We start from the raw sequence: 21,875 nt of genomic DNA, 5'->3' as shown, positions 1-21,875 counted from the left end.
TTAAAAAAAGAGCAAATTGCAAAAGTATACAAATGGCATCATACATTTCTTTATACAGATGAAAGACAATATTAAATTATGTAGTGTTTAGGCATACATAGGTATGTGGTTAAACTGTCAGTAAAAGTAAGAGAATAATAAATACAAAATTCAGTCTACTGGTCATACCTGGGGAACAGAGGGACAGGAGCTTTTTTCGGAGCATAGGAGAACATCAGCGGTGTCTGATGATTTATTTCTGAAGTTGAGGGATGGATTCCCAGGTGTGCATTTCATTTATTAGACTTTATAACTGTTATGTACCTATAAATATATATAATATAGTGTACATGTGTAATTTATGTGTATAACGTATACAATAAAATATGTATAAAGCATGCATTCTTTTGTGTTAGGTATTTCATAATTTAAAAAATTTTATGTTTATTTTTGAGAGACAGAGTACAAGTGCGGAGGGGGGTCAGAGAGAGAGGGAGACACAGAAACTGAAGCAGCCTCCAGGCTCTGAGCGGTCAGCACAGAGCCTGATGGGGGGCTTGAACCCACCAGCTGTGAAATCATGACCTGAGTCGAAATTCGATGCTTAACGAACTGAGCCATCCGGGCACCCCCATAATTTTAAAAACAGAAAAAAATACCACGCCTGGGGACCAGAAGGGAAGCAGGTGCTTGTGATGGGTTTAGACTCAGTTGTCGACGTGATGCTCATTCGCTGGGATGCAGGAGCGAGTACAGCGATCAGACGTTAAAAGGAACAGAATTTCCGAGCAGGGGGAGGATGGCCAGACCTGGATTTGTTGGCTTCTGCCTCCATTTCCTCTTCTGTGACACAGGAGCTATACTGTTGGCCACGTGGGGCTGTGGCAAGAGGGCGGGACAAAGCCGGGGACCCAGCACCGTAATGGTCGCCATGAATCGGGATACGTGCCTGACGGGTGCACACTACTGAAGGGGTTGCAGGAAGTAGGAGACAGAGACCTCGTCCTCTGTGGGCAGAGACGACAGTAAGGTTCCGTTAACAAAAAACATAGAAGAGGTTTTGAGACAACATTATACTTTTTTGGGCTTAGGCAAAAAATTCTTATTATAGTTGATATCAAGGGTTGACTACCATGACTTAAAATCAGTTGATGTCTGCCTTTTTCTTGTAATTTCAGCACTGGGAAATTCGGAGCTTGTTTTATACCAGGGCTCTGTAAGCAAAGTGACCTGACGCTGTACGCGTCCCGGCCTGGGCTCCGGCTGTGGAAGGCAGACGTCCATGGGACTGTTCAGGCCACGTTTATCTTAAAAGATGTCTTTGCCGGAGGCGTCCAGCCTTTCGAACTGTACCCGCGTTTGGAACCCTCCAACAGGGGAAGTTGCAGCTTACCTGAGAAACACCTGGGGCTCGTTTCCTGTTTCTTTCAAGAAGGCTGGGTACTGAGTTGGAATGAGTATAGCATTTACCTCCTAGACACCATCAACCAGGTAAGTGACGAGATCGCACCACATCTTTGGTGTCCTTAGAATGTTTATCCACAGACTGTCTCTCAGAATGGTAGAAGGAACAGTATTGATTCTAATGCTTTTCTTTTTCCATTGAGTCAGTCAAGGAAACCAAGTGGAGGGCTGATTATTTTGTAGATTTGAAGAAATGTTTGGTTTTGGTAGAACCTTCTAGCTGTCTGCCTCTAAGCAGGCGTCTCATCTGCCCTGCCTGGAACTTCTTCACTTGGAACTTGAGGACAGGGTGAGCTGGGTTGGAGTCACCAAGCTGCCTTTTAGCCCTGAGTTGGTTTCTCTTCCTAGGGAGCAGTTTGAAAGGCATTTTTGTATTCTTCTTCGCATGCAGACAACTTAAGTTTCCTTCTTTCTCTCGGTACTCTTTGTTTGTTTAATGTTTATTTATTTTTGAAAGACAGAGAGCACAAGGAGGGGGAGGGTCAGAAAGAGAGGGAGACACAGAATCTGAAACAGGCTCCAGGCTCTGAGCTGTCAGCACAGAGCCCGATGCGGGACTTGAACCCACGAACTGCAAGATCATGACCTGAGCTGGTCAGAGGCTTAACCAACTGAGCCACCCAGGCGCCCCATCTCTGGGTGCTCTTTGAACTTGATACACACTTGGTAGTTAGTGGGGTTGGAACGTTTGGTGATCATTCATCAGTTCCTTTCTTCTCAGCCCTCACCCCAGTGCTTTCCCAACAGGTGCCGTTAACTTCATCTTAGAGGCAGAGAAACGGAGACCAAGGTGCCCACGCGCTCATCGTGGCTGCCGTCAGAGTCTGTCTGGCCGCGTGTTTGGCAGTTTTCTAACCAAGGGCATATTTCTAGCTGTTCATCACAGTTACTAAAAGTTAACAAAGAATTGAGACGCTTTTTCTCTCTACAGTGAACGCCCTTTTGTTTGTATTGTTGGCTGAAAAGAGAATTTTTAAAAAAATCGTTGCGGAATCGGGATATGCCAGGTGGCCTTAGGGGACACACCCTCCCCCCAGTCGTTCAGAGCTGTGAATCGCGGGGCACGCTGGTGTCCCCCACAGGAGTGCACTCAGGAGGGGACTAGCCCGGGAGCGACCTGCCCTGTGGACGTGTGTACAGAGTGCTGTGGCTGTGATGAGTCCTGGCAGGGCAGTGCCACCGAGGCTGAGCTTGCCAGGGACCATCACCCAAGGAGGTGGTGTCCGAATCTGGGCGGAGGCCACGGCGTCATGGAGGGACAGGGCTGGGGTGTGGGCTGCACTTGGGGCTCCTGCAGCACAGAGCAAGGCAGATGTGTGGGTCTGCCGGCAGCTCCCGCCCAGGAGGGCGAGCTCCATGCCCTCGGGGGCCGGGTGCAGGCGGGGCACGGTTCTGAGCTGCTGAGGGTGGGAAGGCGAGCCACCCGCTGGGCCTCGTGAATTTACTGACAAGGTGACTGACCCCAGGTCATATACCTGTCAGACGTTACCTGCTTGGGCTCTGAATTACTCTTTATTATTATGAAAAGTTTTTATTTAATCTCTACACCCAACATGGGGCTTGAACTCACCACCCTAAGACCAAGAGTCGCGCGGTCCCCTGACTGAGCCAGCCGGACATCCCTGCTTTGAATCCCTCTTCAGAAGTTCCAGAAAGTGGCTGCAACACAGTTGTCGTTTGACTTCGTTGGACTCTTGCACATGTTTGTGTGTTTTCAACTACTTCTGTTGCCTGGTTGTGTGATTTTCTTTTCTCTTTTGGGCAGGCTACAATTGCTGGTTTGGAAGGATCCGGTGATATCGTGTCTGTTTCCTGCACAGAAAATGAAATATTTTTCTTAAAGGGGGATAGGAACATCATAAGAATTTCAAGCAGACCTGAAGGACTAGCATCAATAGGTTTGTAATTGTCATGAAATGTACTGTGTGTATGTAATTGTAGTTTATAATTTGCAAACCCTACCATTACTTTGCTAGTGAAATGACCAGAGCTTCGTCTAAAGAAGGAAGTATATGGAGGGTTTCCTGTGATTCTTAAAATACAGTTTACGAGACTTTTCTTGAAGCTTACCTATTTCAGGGCTCACGTCACACAGTGTCCATTTGGGAGAGTGGCTCCATGGGTCTGGGGGGGGGGCCCTGGGTGAGGAGGGGGAACGCAGCACCCACGTGACTGCTGTCTGGAGCTTGGTGACAGCGAGTGGGATTAGTACTCCAAAAGACAGAGATTTGCCAAGATTTTAGAACACTTAAATCTGTTATCTGGGATGTATCTTTTACCCTTAACACAGTTCTTCCTTATCACATTGATTGTTCTCTCTGCTTTTGACCTTTTTCTGTGATTCGTACAAGCCCAGGTTCTAATGAGTGAAGGATTGTAGCACGTGTTCTCGTGCACACATATGCCCTTTGGGGCTCACCAGTGAGCCTGCTCCTGACGGTGACGACAGCCCTTCCCCTCTGCTCACTCCACCCCTCTCTCCCCCGTTCCCCCCCATCCCCCGTGTCCCTCGCCTTGTTCTCACCGTGTTCCAGAGACTGCTAAGCACATAGCACTCCTGACCTTATAAGGTCTGGAGAACAACCCTAGATGGAAGGTACCAGTTCCATAGATGAGGAGACTGGGGCTTAGGAGGAACAGTTCCCTCTCCCCAGCCAGGCTCCCTTCCTGCCTGGGGCTGGAGCGGCCTCGAACCCTCCTTGCTAACCGCACTCCTGTGGCCACTGTAGATGAGGTGGCCTGCAGGGCACCCCGTCCTGCGGCTGCCAGCCCTCTCAGGGCCCCCCCCCCCACCTCCCACACTCCCAGACGCTAGCAGGCCCGAAGTGCGGTGTGGGGTGCTCCCGCGCAGAGCCCCCTTCTGGCGGGATGGCGCCCCCTGCACTCTCCCCATTCCTTATTTAAGACCCAGGTCAGGGATGCCTGCATTTTGATACTTTCCCTGAGAGCTTCCATTAAGTCAGGCCTCTCTTCACTTGAGTGCCCAGGGAGGGGCCTCCCCTCCAGCCCTTGTAACCATGGAGCCATTTACTTACTGTGTTCCTTACCCCACAAGATAGGAAACTTTTGCTTGCAAGGACCTTGTGACTCAGCTTTGTGGCCCTACACAGCACGCACATAGCACATAGAAAACCCTGAGCATTTGCTAATTCATGGTGTCCCCGTTTCACAGATTAGAAAACCAAGGACTAGGAGGGCAAGTGACAAGCCCCAAACCAACCAGACATATCTTCCGGTTTCTGCTTCTGCCAGCATTTCTCCTCCTCCACCCTTGCCGCGTTGGTCAGAAACGTGGACCCTTTGCTGTAGCCATGGCCTTGTGGTGTCCTTGGCCCCAGGGGCACCTTTGCCGTGACCTCTCTCGCCAGCACCAGCTCGCATGTGAGGCCCTGCAAGAGAGGGAGCGGGGGTCCTCGACCAGAGCGGGTGGGCCGGTTGCCAACACCAGGCCTTCCAGAGCGGAGCAGGGTGGGGAAGAGGAGCGCCAGGCGTCAGGCCCCGTGCCGGTGGGCCTCGTGAAGCCCTACTCCAGCCTTTCCTACTTTTCTCATGGTTAGAGTACAAACTGTAGCAAGTAGGAGAGTGTACCAGTCTCGTTGGCCAGGTATTTAGCACTCGGAAAGATGAGTGTCACAAGGGCCGTCTTGGCCCCAAATTAACCATCTCCTAAGAGATGGCTGGTGGGGTTGGGCAGCGTGTGAATTAGCTCTTCAGTCAGAGGGTGAGTCGGGGTAGATATCCCAAATTCTAATCTTTGTGGAAAGTGAATAAGCTCTGACTCTTGAGTGTCTGAGCCGGCGTCCTCATGGTGTGGTCGGGGGCAGTGCGGCCCCTGGGGACAAGTTAGGTCTAGACCACTGCCTTCCGGCAGGACGCTCCCAGAGATGAATGTGGCCTGCATCTGCACCATCCGGTAGATGGCCACCATCCACGTGTGGCTGCCGAGCACTTGAAACGTGGTGGGTGCCACAGAATTTTCAATTCTGTTTGACTCTGAAGGGAAGTAGCTGCGTGTGGCAGTGGCTGCTGTGTCGGACAGCAGAGCTCTGTGCCAAGGCCTGTGTGAGCCTGTGACAAGTCGATTCCCTGCCCGGGTTCACTCAGAGCAGAACCCAGCCTGTCAGTCCCCAGTGCACACACCACGGTGACGGTCTGCCCCGACGCCCCTCACGAGAGGGCGGGGAGTCCCAGCGGCAGTGTCGGGTACATCGTGGGGACTCGGCCACAGACGACTGAACGGATAAAGTAGCCCCTCGTCCTTTGTTGACGGTGCTGTGGCTGGACCCATTATGTCCATTCTCTGTGGTGTCGTGTTGACAAGGACGCGTCCACAAAGGCGAGATGACGCGGAGCCGTGGGCACAGAGCCCACTGCCTTGACCCTCCGCTCTCGGACCCTCCCGCTGCTCTCCGCTCGCACTGGACGCAGACTTGGTTAACGCACTTCTCTGGCCTGACTTTGTGCTAGCGGGAAATTACTGTCTTTCCTTGAATTTCAAGAAATAGAATTACAGGTCCATATGTTTTTCAAGTGCCTTTTGAGTAGTGTTACATTAAGGCATAGTCTAAGTATGGGGTATCGCTAAGCCCTTTTTTTAGAGTCAGGCCATTTCTCCTCTTCATGAATTATTTGTGAGCTGATGTGAGAAATGCTGTATACTTCGTGGTGTTGCCCAACTATTGAGTTACTTACAGAAGGCAGCTGTAGTGAATCATTTTCCTGAGTGGTACGTGCACTTCCTGGAGCCCAGAATCGTTTGTTGGAATCTTTTGTGCGATTATTTTAGTTTTGTTAGCATGTCTGAGTCCGGCAGGCTGGTTTTCGGGGTTAGCAGGCCTGAAGGGAGCGTGTGGACTCGCTGGTAACCAGTAGTAAAAGCCAACTCTCCTTTCCCAGCACGAGACAGCCTGGAGGCATCCAGGTGCACAGAGCAGCACTCTGGGCAGCGTGCCGAGAAGCCGTCGGGTGCCGCGGTTTCTGAGACGAGGCTCAGGGGCTCTTCTGTGGCCAGCTCCGTGGCCAGCGAGCCACGGAGCAGGAGCAGCTCGCTCAACTCCACCGACAGTGGCTCCGGGCTGCAGGCGGCGCCAGAGCCGGGGAAGGGCGGCCAGCCCGCCTCTCAGCGATTCAGCACCATCAGCTCGGAGGACTTTGAGCAGGAGCTCGTGGTGAAGCCGCTGAAAGTGAGAAAGAAGAGGAAGAAGAAGTCAGGTACGGCCTGTGGCACTGCACACACGACTCCTGCTCACGCAGGGGTGCTGCCCTCACGGAGCGAGCACCCACCCACTGTGGGGGGGGAAGGTAGAGAAGGTCTGTGGACAGCACGGGTGCCCCCTCCACAGAGGGGCTCTGCTGTGAGGTATTTCGTAAGTTACAAAGGGGCGCCCCGCACACGTCAGGTGCTTGCTGAGGTTCAAGTCCAGTAATGTGCACCCTGTGGTGTGCTGCCCACCCTGCCTGTAGGTCTGCAAGGCCACTTGCCAGTATTTAAGTGCAAATGTGGACCCGTCCACGTGTACCACACCTTAGGCCAGACAGTCTGTGAGCCCAGGTAGGAAGTCATGGAGACAGAGGGACCGCTTTACGCTTGGCGTCGGCTGTGTCCCGGACGTGGGATCTCACCAGCAGTCATCTAACTCTGCTCCTCGGTCCCGCTCGGCCTCCTTAGATACAGACACTGCAGCACCGAAGGACAGTCTCAGTCTCCTAAGCGTCTCAGTCATGTTAAACGGGTGGCCTGCAGTTAGTCTGTTCCTTTGCTTTTCCCCCATTAGCATTTCTTGAGCGAGGCCTCAGAGCCCATCAGCATGTCTGACGGTTGCGTCCGTTTAAAACACACCTGCGTTGGGATAAGTCACACTTCACCACTTACATATCCTTCCTTTAAGATGCATTTTTTCCTTGAGCCAAAATTTTGTGTTTTAGTCTCTCACTGTTTATGCAGAGTCATACCTCATCTCAGATGTTCTTATTTTCACGCAGAAGGTGGAAGCCGGGTCTCCTGCCACAGCTCCCTCGAGTCAACCCCCTGCTGCGAGTTTCCGGGTGACAGTCCCCAGTCCTTGAGCACAGACCTGCTGTCCATGACCTCGAGTTTGGGCAGCATCGTGGACCGCTCCAGCACGGAGTCTGCTGACCAGGAGAGGAACCTCAGCGGAGAGGTGAATGGTGTGCTGCAGGAAAACAGTGACCCCGAGGCGTTCAGTGTCCTGGAGGTGCCCGAACCTGCCCCTGACACACTGAATGAAGGGAGTGCCGGTGGCGCTGAAATCCCACGGCGGGACCACACAGGCGGGATGGAGCCTCACGGGGGAGTGTGGACTTCGCTCTCGGAGCTGCGGGAGGCCGTGGAAGGTAGTGGTGTCACCGAACTGAGAGAGCAGCCTTGCTCCATGGATGATGGGCTTGACGGCAGACAGTCCCCCGGGCGAGAACAGGCCCGGAGAGCAGGGGACATGGAACCCGATGACCCCCAAAGCACTTGTTCTGAAGCCCCCTTCCTGGACTCACCTCCGGTGCCTTCAGGCCCCAACTGGGCCCCCCAGGCCGAGCAGCGGCTGCTAGGGACCCGAGCAGACGAAGGCGGCGCCGAGGAGCACGGCTTCCTGACACATGTGGAGGCCCCGGGCCACCTCGGCTCATGTCTCCAGCGCACGGTCACTGACAGTGACACGGGCCTAAAGGAAATGGCTGCCTCAGAATATGACGTGGGGCGTGCGGGAGGGTGGCTAAGACCCCTGGCCTCTGCCTCGGCGACTTGTACCCAGGAGCCTCGGCCTGAGCAGTCTTCCCGGGACCAGGGGCTGACGTCCAGTGACGAGGAGGACATCTATGCCCAGGGGCTGCCTTCCTCTTCTTCAGAGACGAGCGTCACAGAGCTCGGGGGCAGTCGCTCCCTGCAGGACCTGAGCCAGCCCGGCGCGGAGGACCCCGGGCTGCTGAAGTCGGATCAGGTATGTGGATTCGTGGAGTCCAGTTTCCTGTTGGGTCCACACCGGCGATGCCCGTAGTGAAGGACGATGGCCCTCGGCCGTCCTACATGAGAAGACTTTAAGTGCTCTTCTTAGCAAGTAATTCTCATTCAGTGTATTTGGTTTCAAAACTAATCACATATTGTGACTTTTCCTACCAAGTAGTAGTAACATGCGGATTACGAGTGTGAACTTAGGTGTGCTTCCCCCAAATGTACCATCAGAGTGTCTCGATGCTGATATGACTATTGTCTGGGCAGCTCTCGACGCCTGCCGGACACCGTTAAACACTTAATAAGTTCACCTCATTTACTTCTCTAAAAACAAAACAAACCGTGAAGTCGGTGCTCAGGTGGTCCCCGTTTTACAGTGGAGGGAACCGGGACTCGGTTAAACGGCTGCACAGGTCCCGTAGCAAGTGGAGCGCAGGGCTGGCCCCGGTCCCGTCTCTCAGCCTCTGTGCCGTCAGCCTTCAGGGTGAAATGTACTGCTTACTTGTTTTGAGACCAACGCCGAAAGGTTAGGCCTTCGTCCCAGTCCCGCCTGCACCCACCCTCTCTTGAGAGCCCTGGGCTGCAGGCCCCGTGTGCTGTTGGGTGCCATGGCGCATGGGCAGCCAGTCGGGAGATCAGAATCTCGAGGAGGAGGAGGAGGAGGAGGCAGACGTACATGCCGATCGTCTCAGCTGAGCCAGAGTGAGCAGGGTGCGGGGTCCTGGGAGGCTGCGAGGCACCAGCCAGGCCGGTGACGTCCTGGGAGGGCGGGCTGTTGAGATTCTAGGCCAGAACTCCCTCCCCTAGTGAGAGGGAACCCGGCACTCGGAGGACTTCTCCCCTTTGATGGTGCCCCCCCCATTCCAGTAGCTGGAAAAGCCCAGAAATTTGGGGGTTGCAAAAGACTTGTCACGGGGAGCAGGGCCAGGTTGGGAAGGGTCAGACACCATTCTCTGTGAAGCAGTTGACCTCTGCATTCAAGTGATGGTGGATACATGATTTCTTCTGCAGTTTTTAGAAAACAAACCACAGAGACTTCCTTTAGCTTTGATCGTTAAGGACCCCCACAGCCAAACATTAGCCTATAAAATTCCACCGGGCGGAGCGTCTTGGCCAGGCTTCCATCAACTCCGTCCTGTGCCCCGCGTTGGGTGATGGGGACCGTGTCTAGAACCCTTGGTGAGGAAGCAGCGCTAGAGCGGGGCTATGCTTAGCGCATCTGCGAGGATCGGAGGCTCAGAACAACGATTTGCACACACGTTGTGTAAGTGCGGTGCATCTGTGCGCAAAGCTGAGTCGTTTCAGCGTAAGCACGGCATTAGGAAGTGTTACCAGATAACACGGCGTCAGGGGGTCGGCAGCTCCCTTTTCAGAGCACTTCTCCTCGAGCCCGGGTCCAGGCAGCGGGCCCTGCATGTCTTCTCAGGGAGCCTCTGCTCTGTGGCTTGAAGGACACGCTGCACGCTTGTCCTGCTACGACAGTGCCGGGCTGTCCTCTGCTGCAGCACCCAGCAGGCTCTGTCCCTGTCAGTTTGCAGAGAGCTGGATGGGGTACTCGGGCCCCGGCTGCGGCATACTCAGCCTGGCGGTGTCGGACAAGTACCTCTGGTGCCTGGACTACAAAGGTGGCCTGTTCTGCAGCGCACTGCCCAGCGCCGGCCTTCGCTGGCAGAAGTTTGAAGACTCCGTCCAGCAGGTGGCGGTCTCACCCTCAGGTTGGCCTCCCCGGCTCCCAGCTCCCAGCCCACCAGCCCACCCTGCAGCCGCGCNATTTCTAGGAGAGAGAGACAGTGTGAGCAGGGGAGGGTCAGAGAGAGAGGGAGTCATAGACTGAAACAGGCTCCAGGCTCTGAGCTGGCAGTCAGCACAGAGCCCGATGTGGGGCTCGAACCACGAACCGCGAGATCATGACCTAAGAGAAAGTCGGACGCTCAACCGACTAAGCCACCCAGGCTCCCCACGTAAAACTGTTTTTATAAGCTATACAAAGAGCTTGAAGTTTGAGGGTTTTTTTTTTAAGAGATTAACATACTCCTTATAAAAAGGAAATGTGTTTCAAAAATGAAGGCCTTCAGGCTGATTGAAAAATAAAATGTGTTTGTTTCTTATTGTTGCTTTAAAGGAACTGAACGAATGAAGGTGGGCCCGTGGATGTGTTGGATGTGTTCAGATTATTTGGTTTCCTTCTTAGAAATTATTTTTTAATGAGCCATGTGTCTGCTTTGGCCAAATAATCTACTCCCTGAGTATGAAAGAAAACTGTATTCATTCTCACAGGCTGTGCTCAGGCTAACCATTTTTTGTGAACCAGAGCAGATGTTTCCTGAATGAGGTTCTACCACACTTTCAGCCTGTACCTCCCCTAGCTGTCTAGAACCATTTGCTCATCTGTTTTGGCATAATGTTGGCCACCTCACCTGTTAGGGTGGGTAGCTAGAATACAAGCATTTCTGTGTATTTGCCTCATAGTAACTGGCTTATTGTTGAGACATTGGAGTAGAAGTCAGACATTAGAGGGACGCCTTGGCGGCTTGGTCTGTTAAGCATCTGACTCTTGATTTCCAAGAGTCCTGACTTCAGCTCTGGTCCTTTTTTTTTAATGTTTGTTTATTTAGAGAGAGAGTGCGTTCATGAGCGGGGGAGGGACAGAGAGGGAGAGAATCCCAAGCAGGCTCTGCATTCAGTGCAGAGCCCAAAGTGGGACTTGAACCCACACACCATGAGATCATGACCTGTCAGCTCAGGTCTTGATCTCAAGGTTCGTGAGTTCGAGCCCTTTCCTCAGTTGGGGTCGAAGCAGAAGGAAGAGAAGGGATTTTAGAAATCTCTCTCCCACAGCAACCAGAATGGAGTTTTTTTCCCCTAAGTTGCAAGATTTATTGGATAGCGAATAGCATTTATATTTCTGTAGGAGCCCTTCTCTGGAAGATTGAACAGAAGTCCAACCGAGCTTTTGCTTGTGGAAAAGTGACCATCAAGGGAAAGCGGCACTGGTATGAGGCGCTGCCGCAGGCGGTTTTCGTGGCCCTGAGTGATGACACGGCCTGGATCATCAGGACAAATGGAGACGTATACCTGCAGACAGGTGACCGAAGGCTGTGGCCCAGCGCCTGGTGGTTTGGGAACCATTGCTTCCTGCTGTCCTTCACTTTATTAGGGACATGCTTCGAACAGTCGCAATGACTAAGGAGCCACAAGTCAATTTAAATTAAAGCATTTCTGGAAAGACAGTATTTGCCATTGGAATATATTAGCAATTTCCCGCTATTGACTCACATTCAACTCAGGACAAATTTAAGGCAAGACTTAATAGGATTATTTAGTGAGATAGAGAAACAGATTCTTCTCCTCCTGGCCAGCCATTGCTTGTCACACGTGCCGCAGTATCAGGTCTTAACAGGAAGCAATAACAGGGAAATGACATTAGAGTCCTTTGTTCCTTCAGGTGATGGCTGGGTTTTTTTCAGCCAGGTCAGAGCCCTGCTTCTCTATGCTTTACAGATGGATCAGGAGGAAACAACGAGAAATTATTTGATCAAAGTAGCAGTTCAACTTGTGCTGATAAATTGCCCTGAGGGGAACTGTGAGCTGCTGCAGGAGACCCGGGGTGGGGACTTGCTTATTAAGCACCATGTGTAAGGAGAGTGAACATTGCTGTCCCGTCAGCACAATGGAGTGTCCCCAAGGGCGTGTGGTGTGCCGGCATCCGGAAGGGATATGGGGCACCGAGTTCTTTTAATTGTCAAGAGGCCATGCTGGATTTACATAGAAACCTATCTTCTAACCATTTAATATTGTTGATATGGAGACAACGTTTTAATCTCTGTTGGGAGCTGTCAGCCAGGGATGGCCCTGAGATTGCAAACCTTTGCTCCCCTGCCCTCAGTGTGGGAGGGCCAGCATCTCCTCGAAGCTGCTGCTGGAGGCCTGGGGGTCAACCTCGCCAGCTTCTGGGCCACGTGCCCGGCCCTCTCTCCCCCTTCTCGTTCCTGTGTCTCCCTTCAAGTGCAGATAGCTCTGGAAAGGCAGAGGCATATCCAATCTCCAAGGACATTTGAGTTTCATTCCTGCTGGGGAACGGAGTGCTTCTGGCCTGGGGTTGAGGAGGGGGTGACCCAACGGCCAGTGGTACCAGACCTACTGCGTGAGTCTCAGGCACTGGCCTGAGGGTCTATGGGATAGGAAGCCCTGCAGGTGACCCCGCCCCCCCCTGGGTTGAGGACGGCCTGTGCAGCCAGGGACGCGGCGCGCAGGGTGCTTCTGTGAGCAGGCGGGGCTCACACTCGAGCAGTGAGGACTCCCTGCAGGCCGACGCTGGGGAGGATGGGGACCCTGAGCTTAGTCACCAGCTTCTCTGCCAGCTCCCGAGGAGAGCCTTCCAGCTCATCAGATAGGCTGCACGGAGGTGGGGGCAAGAGCCCTGGCCGGGGAGTAGGGACCCTGAGCTCTGCCCTGGCCTTTCATCTAGGGACCCCCGCCCCCCTCAACTAGGTGAGGCGAGGGGGAGGGCCGCCGCCTGGTCAGAGCTGCCCCGCGGAGGGTCAGACGATGGCCGGAGGCCTCGGAGCTCTGCTGTCCCCAGCAGCCACCATGGCAGCTCACTCACCCAGCGCTCTGAGGGCCGTGGCCACAGGGCACGGGAAGGCGTCTGTGGGCGGCACTGCTCCTGGCCCGGGCTGCCTGGCTTAGGCTCTGGCCTCTCTCCTGCTCTGGGTCTTGTTCTTTCTGGACATCGTAAGGTACTTTGGGACCCCGAAGGGTTCGAGCTGTTACCCCTTCCATTTTCAAAGTGCATCTGAAAACACTTCAGATAGATGCCATACCGCAGCACAGCTTCACAGTTCGGTGACGAGACCTTAGAAAGACAAAGGACTTATTACGAAAGAACACGGCAAAATACCAAAACTAGGAAAAGCAGCAGACAGCAGGATACAAATGAGGTGTGAAATCCTGATCGTGTGTCTCGGGGCTTCCTGTCTGTCGCCCTGGCAGGTCTCAGTGTGGATCGCCCCTGTGCCAGAGCCGTAAAGGTGGACTGTCCGTACCCGCTGTCCCAGATCACCGCCCGGAGCAGCGTGGTGTGGGCGCTGACGGAGCAGAGGGCTCTCCTGTTCCGGGAGGGCGTGAGCAGCTTCTGTCCTGAGGGCGAGCAGTGGACGTGCGACATCGTCAGGTAGCCGCAGGAGGAGCAGAGGCCTCGCGTCGGCCAGCTGGTCCCACCCTTGGTTCTCTGTCTGCTCGACTCCCCTTAAGGCGCCCACGTGAGCCCTTCGTGGCCAGGGCTGCTGCTCGGAAGCTGTCCGCCCTGGTAGCGCGCTCTGGACTGCGGGGGCCGCGGCAGCAGCCTGAGCTCCGAGATGCCCTGCGCCTGCCTCTGCCCGGCAGACTGGGCACTGGGTCAGGACTCAGATTTTTGACATGCTGCTGCCCTCTCGTGTCACCCCGAGTGTCACACCGTCACCAGTCCCTCGTGACAGTCTCTTCATGGCCCGGTGCTGTCAGGTGGTTTCTATGCACAGTCTCAATGGTGTAGGGCCAAACGTTTTCCTTTATCATCAGCCTAGTCCGTGGTAATTGATCTCTTAATTGTAATTCATTGGGTTTTTACCATTCAAAATTTTATTTACAGAATTACCATCAGATCATGTTGCTAATTAGGAAAATGAGACTAGGCTCCCCTTGGTTTGAACCTCGCAGCCTGGTAAACTTGAGCAGGTAGCTTCTGTGAGCCTCCCGCAGGCTGGGCTGGGTGCACAGGGTGGGTAGGGGGGACTGCCCCAAGCCCTCCCCTCCCTGGGCTCCTGCTCCGAGGGCACCACGTAAGCAGCTGGTGCCAGTTAGCGTGCATGGTCCTGAACCAGAGAGCACAGCCTGGCCGAGACTCAAAGCTGGCAGGGGCTTCACCAGAGGGGTGCCAGGGAGAAGGGCACCACCCGCAGCGAGATCGCATCTGCCCAGCCGCTGCCACCCAGCACAGCCTGGCACCCAGCAGGGGCGCCTCTGCTCGCTCAGTTGTGCAGGGGGGGCAGTGAGGCGGAGGCACGCCAGCCTCAGGTCCCTTACGTGCCCACGTACTTCTCTCGTCGGGTGTTTTCTCCCGAGGGCTGTCCCTGCCAGGCTGGGTCTTCAATATGTCTTTCAGAAGCTGCCACACATTTAAACAACATACACTGCACAGTAATGTGACTCAAACTTCGCGCTTCCGTCCTAAGAACTTGTGGGTGGGGTCCAAACCCAGCCAGGAGACTCTCGATGCTGATGTTCCTAGTCAACGCTGGACCCTTGGAGCGTGGGTGCTGATGCTGTGTTGTCTTCCATTTCCAGTGAGAGGCAGGCTTTGGAGCCCGTCTGTGTAACTCTCGGGGACCAGCAGACTCTGTGGGCCCTGGACATCCGAGGAAACCTGTGGTTCAGGACTGGCATCGTTTCCAAGAAGCCCCAGGGAGATGACGACCATTGGTGGCAAGTAGGTACTCCACTGCAGGGCCACTGGCCAGTGTCTTCCCAGGCTGGAGGCTCTCCTTCCCATTTATAGCCCCCGTCTTGTCCGTAGAGACTGGGAAGGTTGGACTGAATTAAGAACACTCACTTTTACTCTTTGTTGAGTTAAACTTTGCTGTATTTGAGCACATTAGAAATGTCAAGGGCTTTTCGTTGTAGGAGGTACCTCCTAAAGCTCTCTTTGCTAAAATTTACAATTCTGTTTATTATTTCTTTTTCTGTTTATGTGTTATTAATTCATCCTCATATGCTAAACAAGCCCAGGGATAGCCTTTTGAAGACCTAGGTACTGATGAAGTTTAACTCTGAACACACGTGCTAAGCAGAGCTGGGCGGTAGGTTTGGAGCCCAGCTCACAGTTACAAGTCATGTGTCTTCACTTGTTCTGAAGGCCTCTAAGCAGGCAGCGTTTCAACAAAGAAAGTTTTATGACTTCCCACGCGCTCCCAGAAAAGGAGACCCTCAGCATCATAGGAGGTGTGAGCAAGCTATCTTCCGTGACTTGCTCCCAGCCGGGGTGGCCTAGAATGTGTCTTCAAAGGAGGTGTTCCTCCCCCTCTTTGGTAGCATTCAGTGTGGCCGTAGCCGCCCTGCCTCCTGCTGCCGTCAGTGAGGTTGTTCTGACCCTCAGCAATTGAAAAATATGCAGTGTCCCTTTAGTGTTTGTCTCCACTGGTTCAGGCTTTCATTTTTTTGTTTGTTTATTTAATTTTTTGACAGAGAGAGACAGAGCCTGAGAAGGGGAGGGGCAGAGAGAGAGGGAGACACAGAATCTGAAACAGGCTCCAGGCTCTGAGCTGTCAGCACAGAGCCCAGTGTAGGGCTCGAACTCACGAGCTGTGAGATCATGACCTGAGCCGAAGTCGGCTGCTTAACCGACTGAGCCCCTGGGCACCCCAGGGTCAGGTTTTATTGTTGCCTCAGACTTGCTGAGTCGAAGACAGGTCTTTCATTCGTGGCGCTTAGGTCTTTCAGGTGAGAATGTGAAAAATAAGTTGTGTTTGCTCTTTGATGAATAAGTATATGTGTACATATGTCTCTAATTTGATATGCCAGATACTATCTGAGAAGTCGTTGACTTTAAAATCATCCTTTCCATGTGTCTAACTGTATTATGTGGTTTTATACACACGCACACTCTCTCTCATATATGTACCAAATTCCATTTTTAAATAGCTTGAAGAAAGTTAGATACCATTTTATCATAATATTGAGAACGCTATCTTTAGAGAAATTTAATTTGACAGAATCATCTTCGAGGTATTTGGAAGCAGAGTTATTTTCATTACCGTGAGACTGATTTCCCTGTGGCGCCAGAGCCAGCTTTCTGTTTGGCTGCTAAACCTTTCTTTTCTTTAATATGCATCCTGCTTGTCTGCGGGGGGTTGGGTGCTGAAACAGTCTGTCACAGGCTTGCTGCATGGCCTTGGCGTGCGCACCCCCAGGGAAGAGCAGCGCTCCCCGGTGCGGACCCAGCAGTACGCTTCATGAACCCCAGAGCCCCATGCGCAGCGCTCTGTGGGCTGTGATGGGGACCGCCCAGCCGGGCTGGCGGAGCGCTCGCTGGCAGTGGGAAACGGGGCCATGGGGTGCTATGTGGTTTGACGTTCACTTCAACTTCAGTCAGGGCAGTTGGCTCATCCTTTCATGGGTTAAAAAAAAAAAAGGCAAATTTGTACACTTAATCAAGTACAAAGTGTTACAGTAATTTCCTTTTTACTTGGTTTCGTTTATCATAAATGAAGTTCCCTATAATAAATGATGTCCGTTTCACTTGATTGCGCATGACCTGGGGACGTGGCCTGCACGAGGCTGTCCTAGGCATAGGGGGCGGCATTCTCTGTAATTCAGCCCGACGGGGCAGAAGTATCCATGAGGGTCACGTGGAATTTGACCATCTTAGAAAGAACTTTCTAACAACCAGAACTGCCAAACGGGGAGAGGTTCTCCCCAGAGATGCCCTGGAGAGTGGCTTTGGGGATGTTAGAGAAGCAGCTTGCGCGCGAGAACCAGGGTATGCCTGTCACGTCCAGGGTGGCCCCGGCTCGTGCCATCGGACTGGCATCTTCACCGACAGGCCTGGTTCAGATGGTGGCCCTGCTTGTGGTACCTTCTCTAATCCGTGTTGTGATTCTGAGTACCGCACACTAGTGTCCGCAGGAAATACCTAAATTTGAAAGCAAAATCACCCATTCTCACTGATTAGAATAAAAGTCTGCGGGGGGGCGGAGGGGGTCACAGGTAATCACAACAGTAATACATGTGGTTGTGACAGACCCGTGTCCTATAAAAACATAGGAGACAAGAGGGGACGTTTTCTTCCATCCCTCTGAATCTAACCCTCAGAATTAGTTACGGTCGGTGGTTTGGTGGGTCCTGCCGGACTTGTTTTGTGCACATGGTGTGCACGTGCACACGCGTGTTGGGGGTCTGCTGGACGGGGCCGAACCTTGCTGTCAGCTGGGGCGCAGATGGAGGGCGCTCGTGACCACCCTGAGAGAAGGGTGTCCTTCCGTCTCCCCCTCCAGGTGAGCGTCACAGACTATGTGGTGTTCGACCAGTGCAGCTTATTCCAGACCATAATCCACGCCACGCACTCCGTGGCCACCGCAGCCCAGGTGCCCGTTGAGAAGGTGGCAGATAAACTGCGCACGGCCTTCTGGTCCCAGCAGCTTCAGTGCCAGCCGAGCCTTCTCGGGGTCAACAACAGCGGCGTCTGGATCTCCTCAGGCAAGAACGAATTCCACGTCGCCAAAGGCAGTCTCGTCGGTGGGTGATTCGCTTTGCTTTTTATGTTGCCTGATCAGCAGCTTCACTCTTTTTTTTTTTTTTTAACAATTTTTTTAAAAATGTTTTATTTATTTCTAAGAGAGAGAGACAGCATGAGCAGGGAGGGTCAGAGAGAGAAGGAGACACAGAATCTGAAACAGGCTCCAGGCTCTGAGCTGTCAGCACAAAGCCTGACGCGGGGCTTGAACCCACGAACCATGAGATCATGACCTGAGCCGAAGTCAGATGCTCAACCGACTGAGCCATCCAAGCGCCCCGGCAGCTTCACTTTAAAGCCAGTATTGAAACAAAAACTTTATGATCTCAACTTTAGGAGATAATTTGGTGCCAGCGTGTGAAGTGTTTGTAATTGAGGGCTTCTTTATGCTTTGTATCAGTTTCCTTTTTTTTTTAATATGTCGTTCTACAACTAGGGTACCAGCATTTGGCTGGTGTGTGATCAGTTTCTACTGGGAATCTGGGATGATATAGAAATGGCAGATGGAGCTCATTTTTCTGTTCGTAATTTCACATTCAAATGAAAAACTCTACCCAAACTAAAGAGCTCAGTAGGAGAAGGTAATCCATTTACTAGAGGAAAAGTTCTTTCACTGTGGAGAATGCAAGGCTCTGACAAGATCTGTAAAGTTGTTATGAATCCACATGTACCCACGAGGGCTTCATTTCTGTGAGTGAAGCGCAGCTTCGTGCATTTTTTCCATCTCTCTTCCCTCTGCACAACTCCCCCACGCACTCACCCACCCGACTGCGGGCAGGACTGGGCTCTGCGTGTCAGCATGGAAAGGAAAAGCAGGGACTGGCCTCACAGCACTGGTGTGGGCCTCCTCATCTAAGGGCACTCAAGAATTAGCTGTAAGAGGTTTAAAGACCAGTTGTCCAGAACCAGAGCTCTGGTGTGTATGTGTTTTCTTCTTTCTTTAAAATGCTTCCCATTCCTTCTAGGCACTTACTGGAATAATGTTGTTCCCCGCGGGACAGCTTCTGCAACAAAATGGGCCTTTGTGCTGGCCTCCACTGCTCCCACAAAGGAAGGTTGGTTGAGAAATGTAGTGCATGGATTGGCCGCTGAAAGGTGAAAGCCGTGGTCTGACCACGGCCTCGCTGGGATGGTGCGTGGCTGGGTGGGCGTCAGAGACAGGGCAGTGGCTTCACGGGCAAGTGTCGCTTGTTGGCTGCGCCGAGGCCCCCGGGGCTGGATAGGCCTGCCCAGGAGGGAAGGTCTAGTGCGGGGATGTTGAGTGAGTCTAAAGGCAAGATGTCATTCCAAAGGAGAGGAGAATCAATGTCCCGCCAGGGCCACAGGTGGAGACTCCCGGCGACACGTCAGGGGCCGGAGCACCGCAGCCAGTAGGCACCAGGCTTCTCCGGGTACCGTCGTCCCCTTTCCCCTTGGGAGGTCTTCTGTCGCCTCCTGTAGCCTCTTGCAGTCTGGTTCACAGCCTCTGGCGAGTTGTGCCCTGTTGGGACAGGCCTCCCCTGCAGGGGCAGATGTCCTGCGGACTCCGCTCAGGGCTCCCCTCCCGCCCAGAGCACAGCGTTTGGAGCTGAGAGAGGCAGTGCAGGGGCCCAGGGAGCTGGGGGCCTGGCAGTCAGGTAGCCCCTGTGGGAAGTGGCCGGAGGCCCCTCGGAGGATCGCACCGAGGGCCGGATGGGAAGATGCTGAGAAGCCTGTGCTCCAGACGAGACAGCTGGTGAGTCAAGCCGTTAGTCCCACTAGGATTTGGCTAACTTGCCTGGACAGAATAACGTTTTCTTGTCTGATCATTCTGACCACAGTTCTGAAATCTGTAAGCTCTGAAAAGCGTAGTTCTTTCCTGAGAGTGACACAAATTCATTTGGCAGCAAGACCTGACCTGAACCCAACGTGAGGCTGCTCATCCCCCTGATTCGGCCTGTGGCAGGAACGGCACTGCGTTCTGGTGCTGCCTGGCTCCCTGAAGCTGTTACTTAAATCCATGGCAGGTCCACCACCTTAGATTTTCAAAACCAAAAACATGTGAATTCTAAAACCTATCTGGCCACAAGTTTTAGACAATTATTATCATGGAGGTTCTAACTTTCAGAGGTTGTCCACATTGTAAGCTGAATCTGTTAAGCCTAAAGGGCTTTAAAAATGGTGGGGAGGGAGAGGGTGAATTTTGAGGAGAGGCTGGAGAGGAGAGGAGGCCCTCCAGCTTCCCCCACCTCCCAGCCCACCCACCCACCTCCTCCCCCAAGACAAGAACAGGGGGCTTTGGTTCCATCCTTCTGAGATATTGCTGACGTCACTCCCTCCAGAGCGCCAGGCACAACCAAGTCAATGACTCTCCAGCCCTTGCAGAACGTCCAAGGTCAGAGCTGCTAAGCCAACTTCACAGCCTTCATCGGAGTTCACAAGCCCTGCTTTCTTTCTTCCCTTTAGAACATCTCAGGCTTGTTTCGTAACTGGCTGGCTGTTGGGGGGTCGCCTCTGACCTCTTGACTTAAAGCACATGGAGCGCCTCCCACGCGGGGAGCCATCAGGCATCAGCTGCCCAGAGGCCATTTCGTCAGTGACAAACATGAACCTCTTCCACAGGAAGCTCCTTGTGGCTGTGCCAGAGCAGCAAGGACCTGTGCAGCGTCAGCGCCCAGAACGCACAGTCCCGCCCCTCCACGGTGCAGCTGCCTCCCGACGCCGAGATGAGGGCATACGCGGCGTGCCAGGATGCCCTGTGGGCCCTGGACGGCCTCGGGCAGGTGTTCATCAGGACGCTGTCCAAGAGCTGCCCCACAGGCTTGCACTGGACGAGGCTGGACCTGTCCCAGCTAGGTAGGCCCCGGGTCAGCTTGCGGGAAGTCCTTGTGTTTTCATGGTTACTGATTTGTTTTGAGAGAGAGAGCCAGGGAGGCACAAGAAGCGGGGGGCGGGGGAGAGAGAGAGAGAGAGAGAGAGAGAAATCCTAAGCAGGCTCTGTGCTGTTAGTGCAGAGTCTGATGCAGGACTCGATCCCACGAACTGTGAGATCACGAACTGAGCCAAAAATCAAGAGTTGGACATGTAATCGACTGAGCCATGCAAGCACCTCTCCATTTGTGTGAATTCTTATAGGACATTGTGTAAGTTACTGGATTTCAGGACATTGATCAGCTCCTCGTGCAGATTAAATGGGCCTCATTGTACAGGGAGCCTCACCCTTTCCAGCTTCCAGTGCTCTCAGAGCCCAGGAGGAGCGCCTGCTCAGGGCAAGTGGCCGCTAGAACCTGACGCTCCCGCTCAGCATGGCGCATGAGTGTCCTTCAGGTCTGCAAGGACAGGCGTGTCCTCCGTCAGCGTCAGCTCCGTGCGCCTGTCTCTTTGAAGCTAGAGCAGCGCCCCGAAGCCAGTGTCCATTCTTTCTCAGGCAGAATGAGGGGATGACATGTGTCTCTTCGCCGCAACTCTCCTCTTGAGCCTCCTGTTTCAGTAAGTCATTTGTATTCCAAGAGGCAAGACAATAGAGCGAGCCCGCGGCAGGAGGCTCTTTTCCAGGCGTCTTCTTGATCAACCTGCAGCTTATGTGTGGCCCGTCTGACGCTGGAGACTTGGCTGAAGGCGGAGCTGCTCTAGGCTGCTCCAGAAGGCCTCCCTGAGCCTTAGGAACACTCCCCTGTCCTACACTTTCCCACGTTGGTGAACAGACAACCAGTGTTTTTGTTGGGTAGGTGGTAAAGTTGAATTGTATGAGTGTTTCATATTTGAGAATTCAACCACATGTACTCGTTAGGGAAAAAAGGAAGGAGGTGCCTGGCGGACTCAGTAGAGCATCGACTCTGTCTCCAAGTTGTAAGTTCAAGCCCCACATTGGATTTAGAGTTTCCTTAAAAGAAAAAAAAAACATATGTATGTGTGTGTGTGTATATATATATATATGTATATATATATATACACAACAAATATATTTTACGTTAAAAATATATATTGAAATGTATTTTCATGTAATATAGATTTTATATTAAAATATATATGTAGTAAGATATATTATACATAGTTAGCCACATATTAGTGTGTACACACACACACACACACACACACAAATATTCATATACAGAGAGAACGGGAAAGAGAGCAAGAAAAAAGACCAGGAGGCCCGTTGTGTGGCTGCGTCTCTGGCTGCCGGGCCGTCTCACCATCCGGTGAAACAGGCTGGGCCTCCGCTGGCTTAGCCCACGGGGCCCC

At 53.0% G+C, this 21,875-nt stretch overlaps 1 protein-coding gene across 4 annotated transcripts in view; it reads left to right on the top strand.

Annotated features, from left to right (window-relative positions):
• TECPR2 (tectonin beta-propeller repeat containing 2) overlaps positions 1–21,875 on the top strand; it is a 103,919-nt gene that overhangs the window by 41,144 nt on the left and 40,900 nt on the right. For 3 of the 4 annotated variants that reach the window (XM_077776482.1, XM_077776484.1, XM_077776483.1), the window contains exons 6-16: positions 1,158–1,470; positions 3,209–3,341; positions 6,340–6,654; positions 7,426–8,396; positions 9,939–10,122; positions 11,319–11,492; positions 13,400–13,580; positions 14,732–14,873; positions 17,437–17,677; positions 18,641–18,730; positions 20,256–20,489. In XM_077776482.1, the coding sequence (XP_077632608.1) occupies positions 1,158–1,470; positions 3,209–3,341; positions 6,340–6,654; positions 7,426–8,396; positions 9,939–10,122; positions 11,319–11,492; positions 13,400–13,580; positions 14,732–14,873; positions 17,437–17,677; positions 18,641–18,730; positions 20,256–20,489 (2,978 nt within the window). The other variant, XM_077776485.1, reaches the window with a different exon arrangement.

Source organism: Crocuta crocuta, unplaced genomic scaffold (genome assembly GCF_008692635.1).
Source record: "Crocuta crocuta isolate KB4526 unplaced genomic scaffold, BGI_CrCroc_1.0 scaffold8, whole genome shotgun sequence".
In the NCBI taxonomy this organism is placed as follows: domain Eukaryota; kingdom Metazoa; phylum Chordata; class Mammalia; order Carnivora; family Hyaenidae; genus Crocuta; species Crocuta crocuta.
This window is presented reverse-complemented; position numbering and strand designations above follow the sequence as displayed.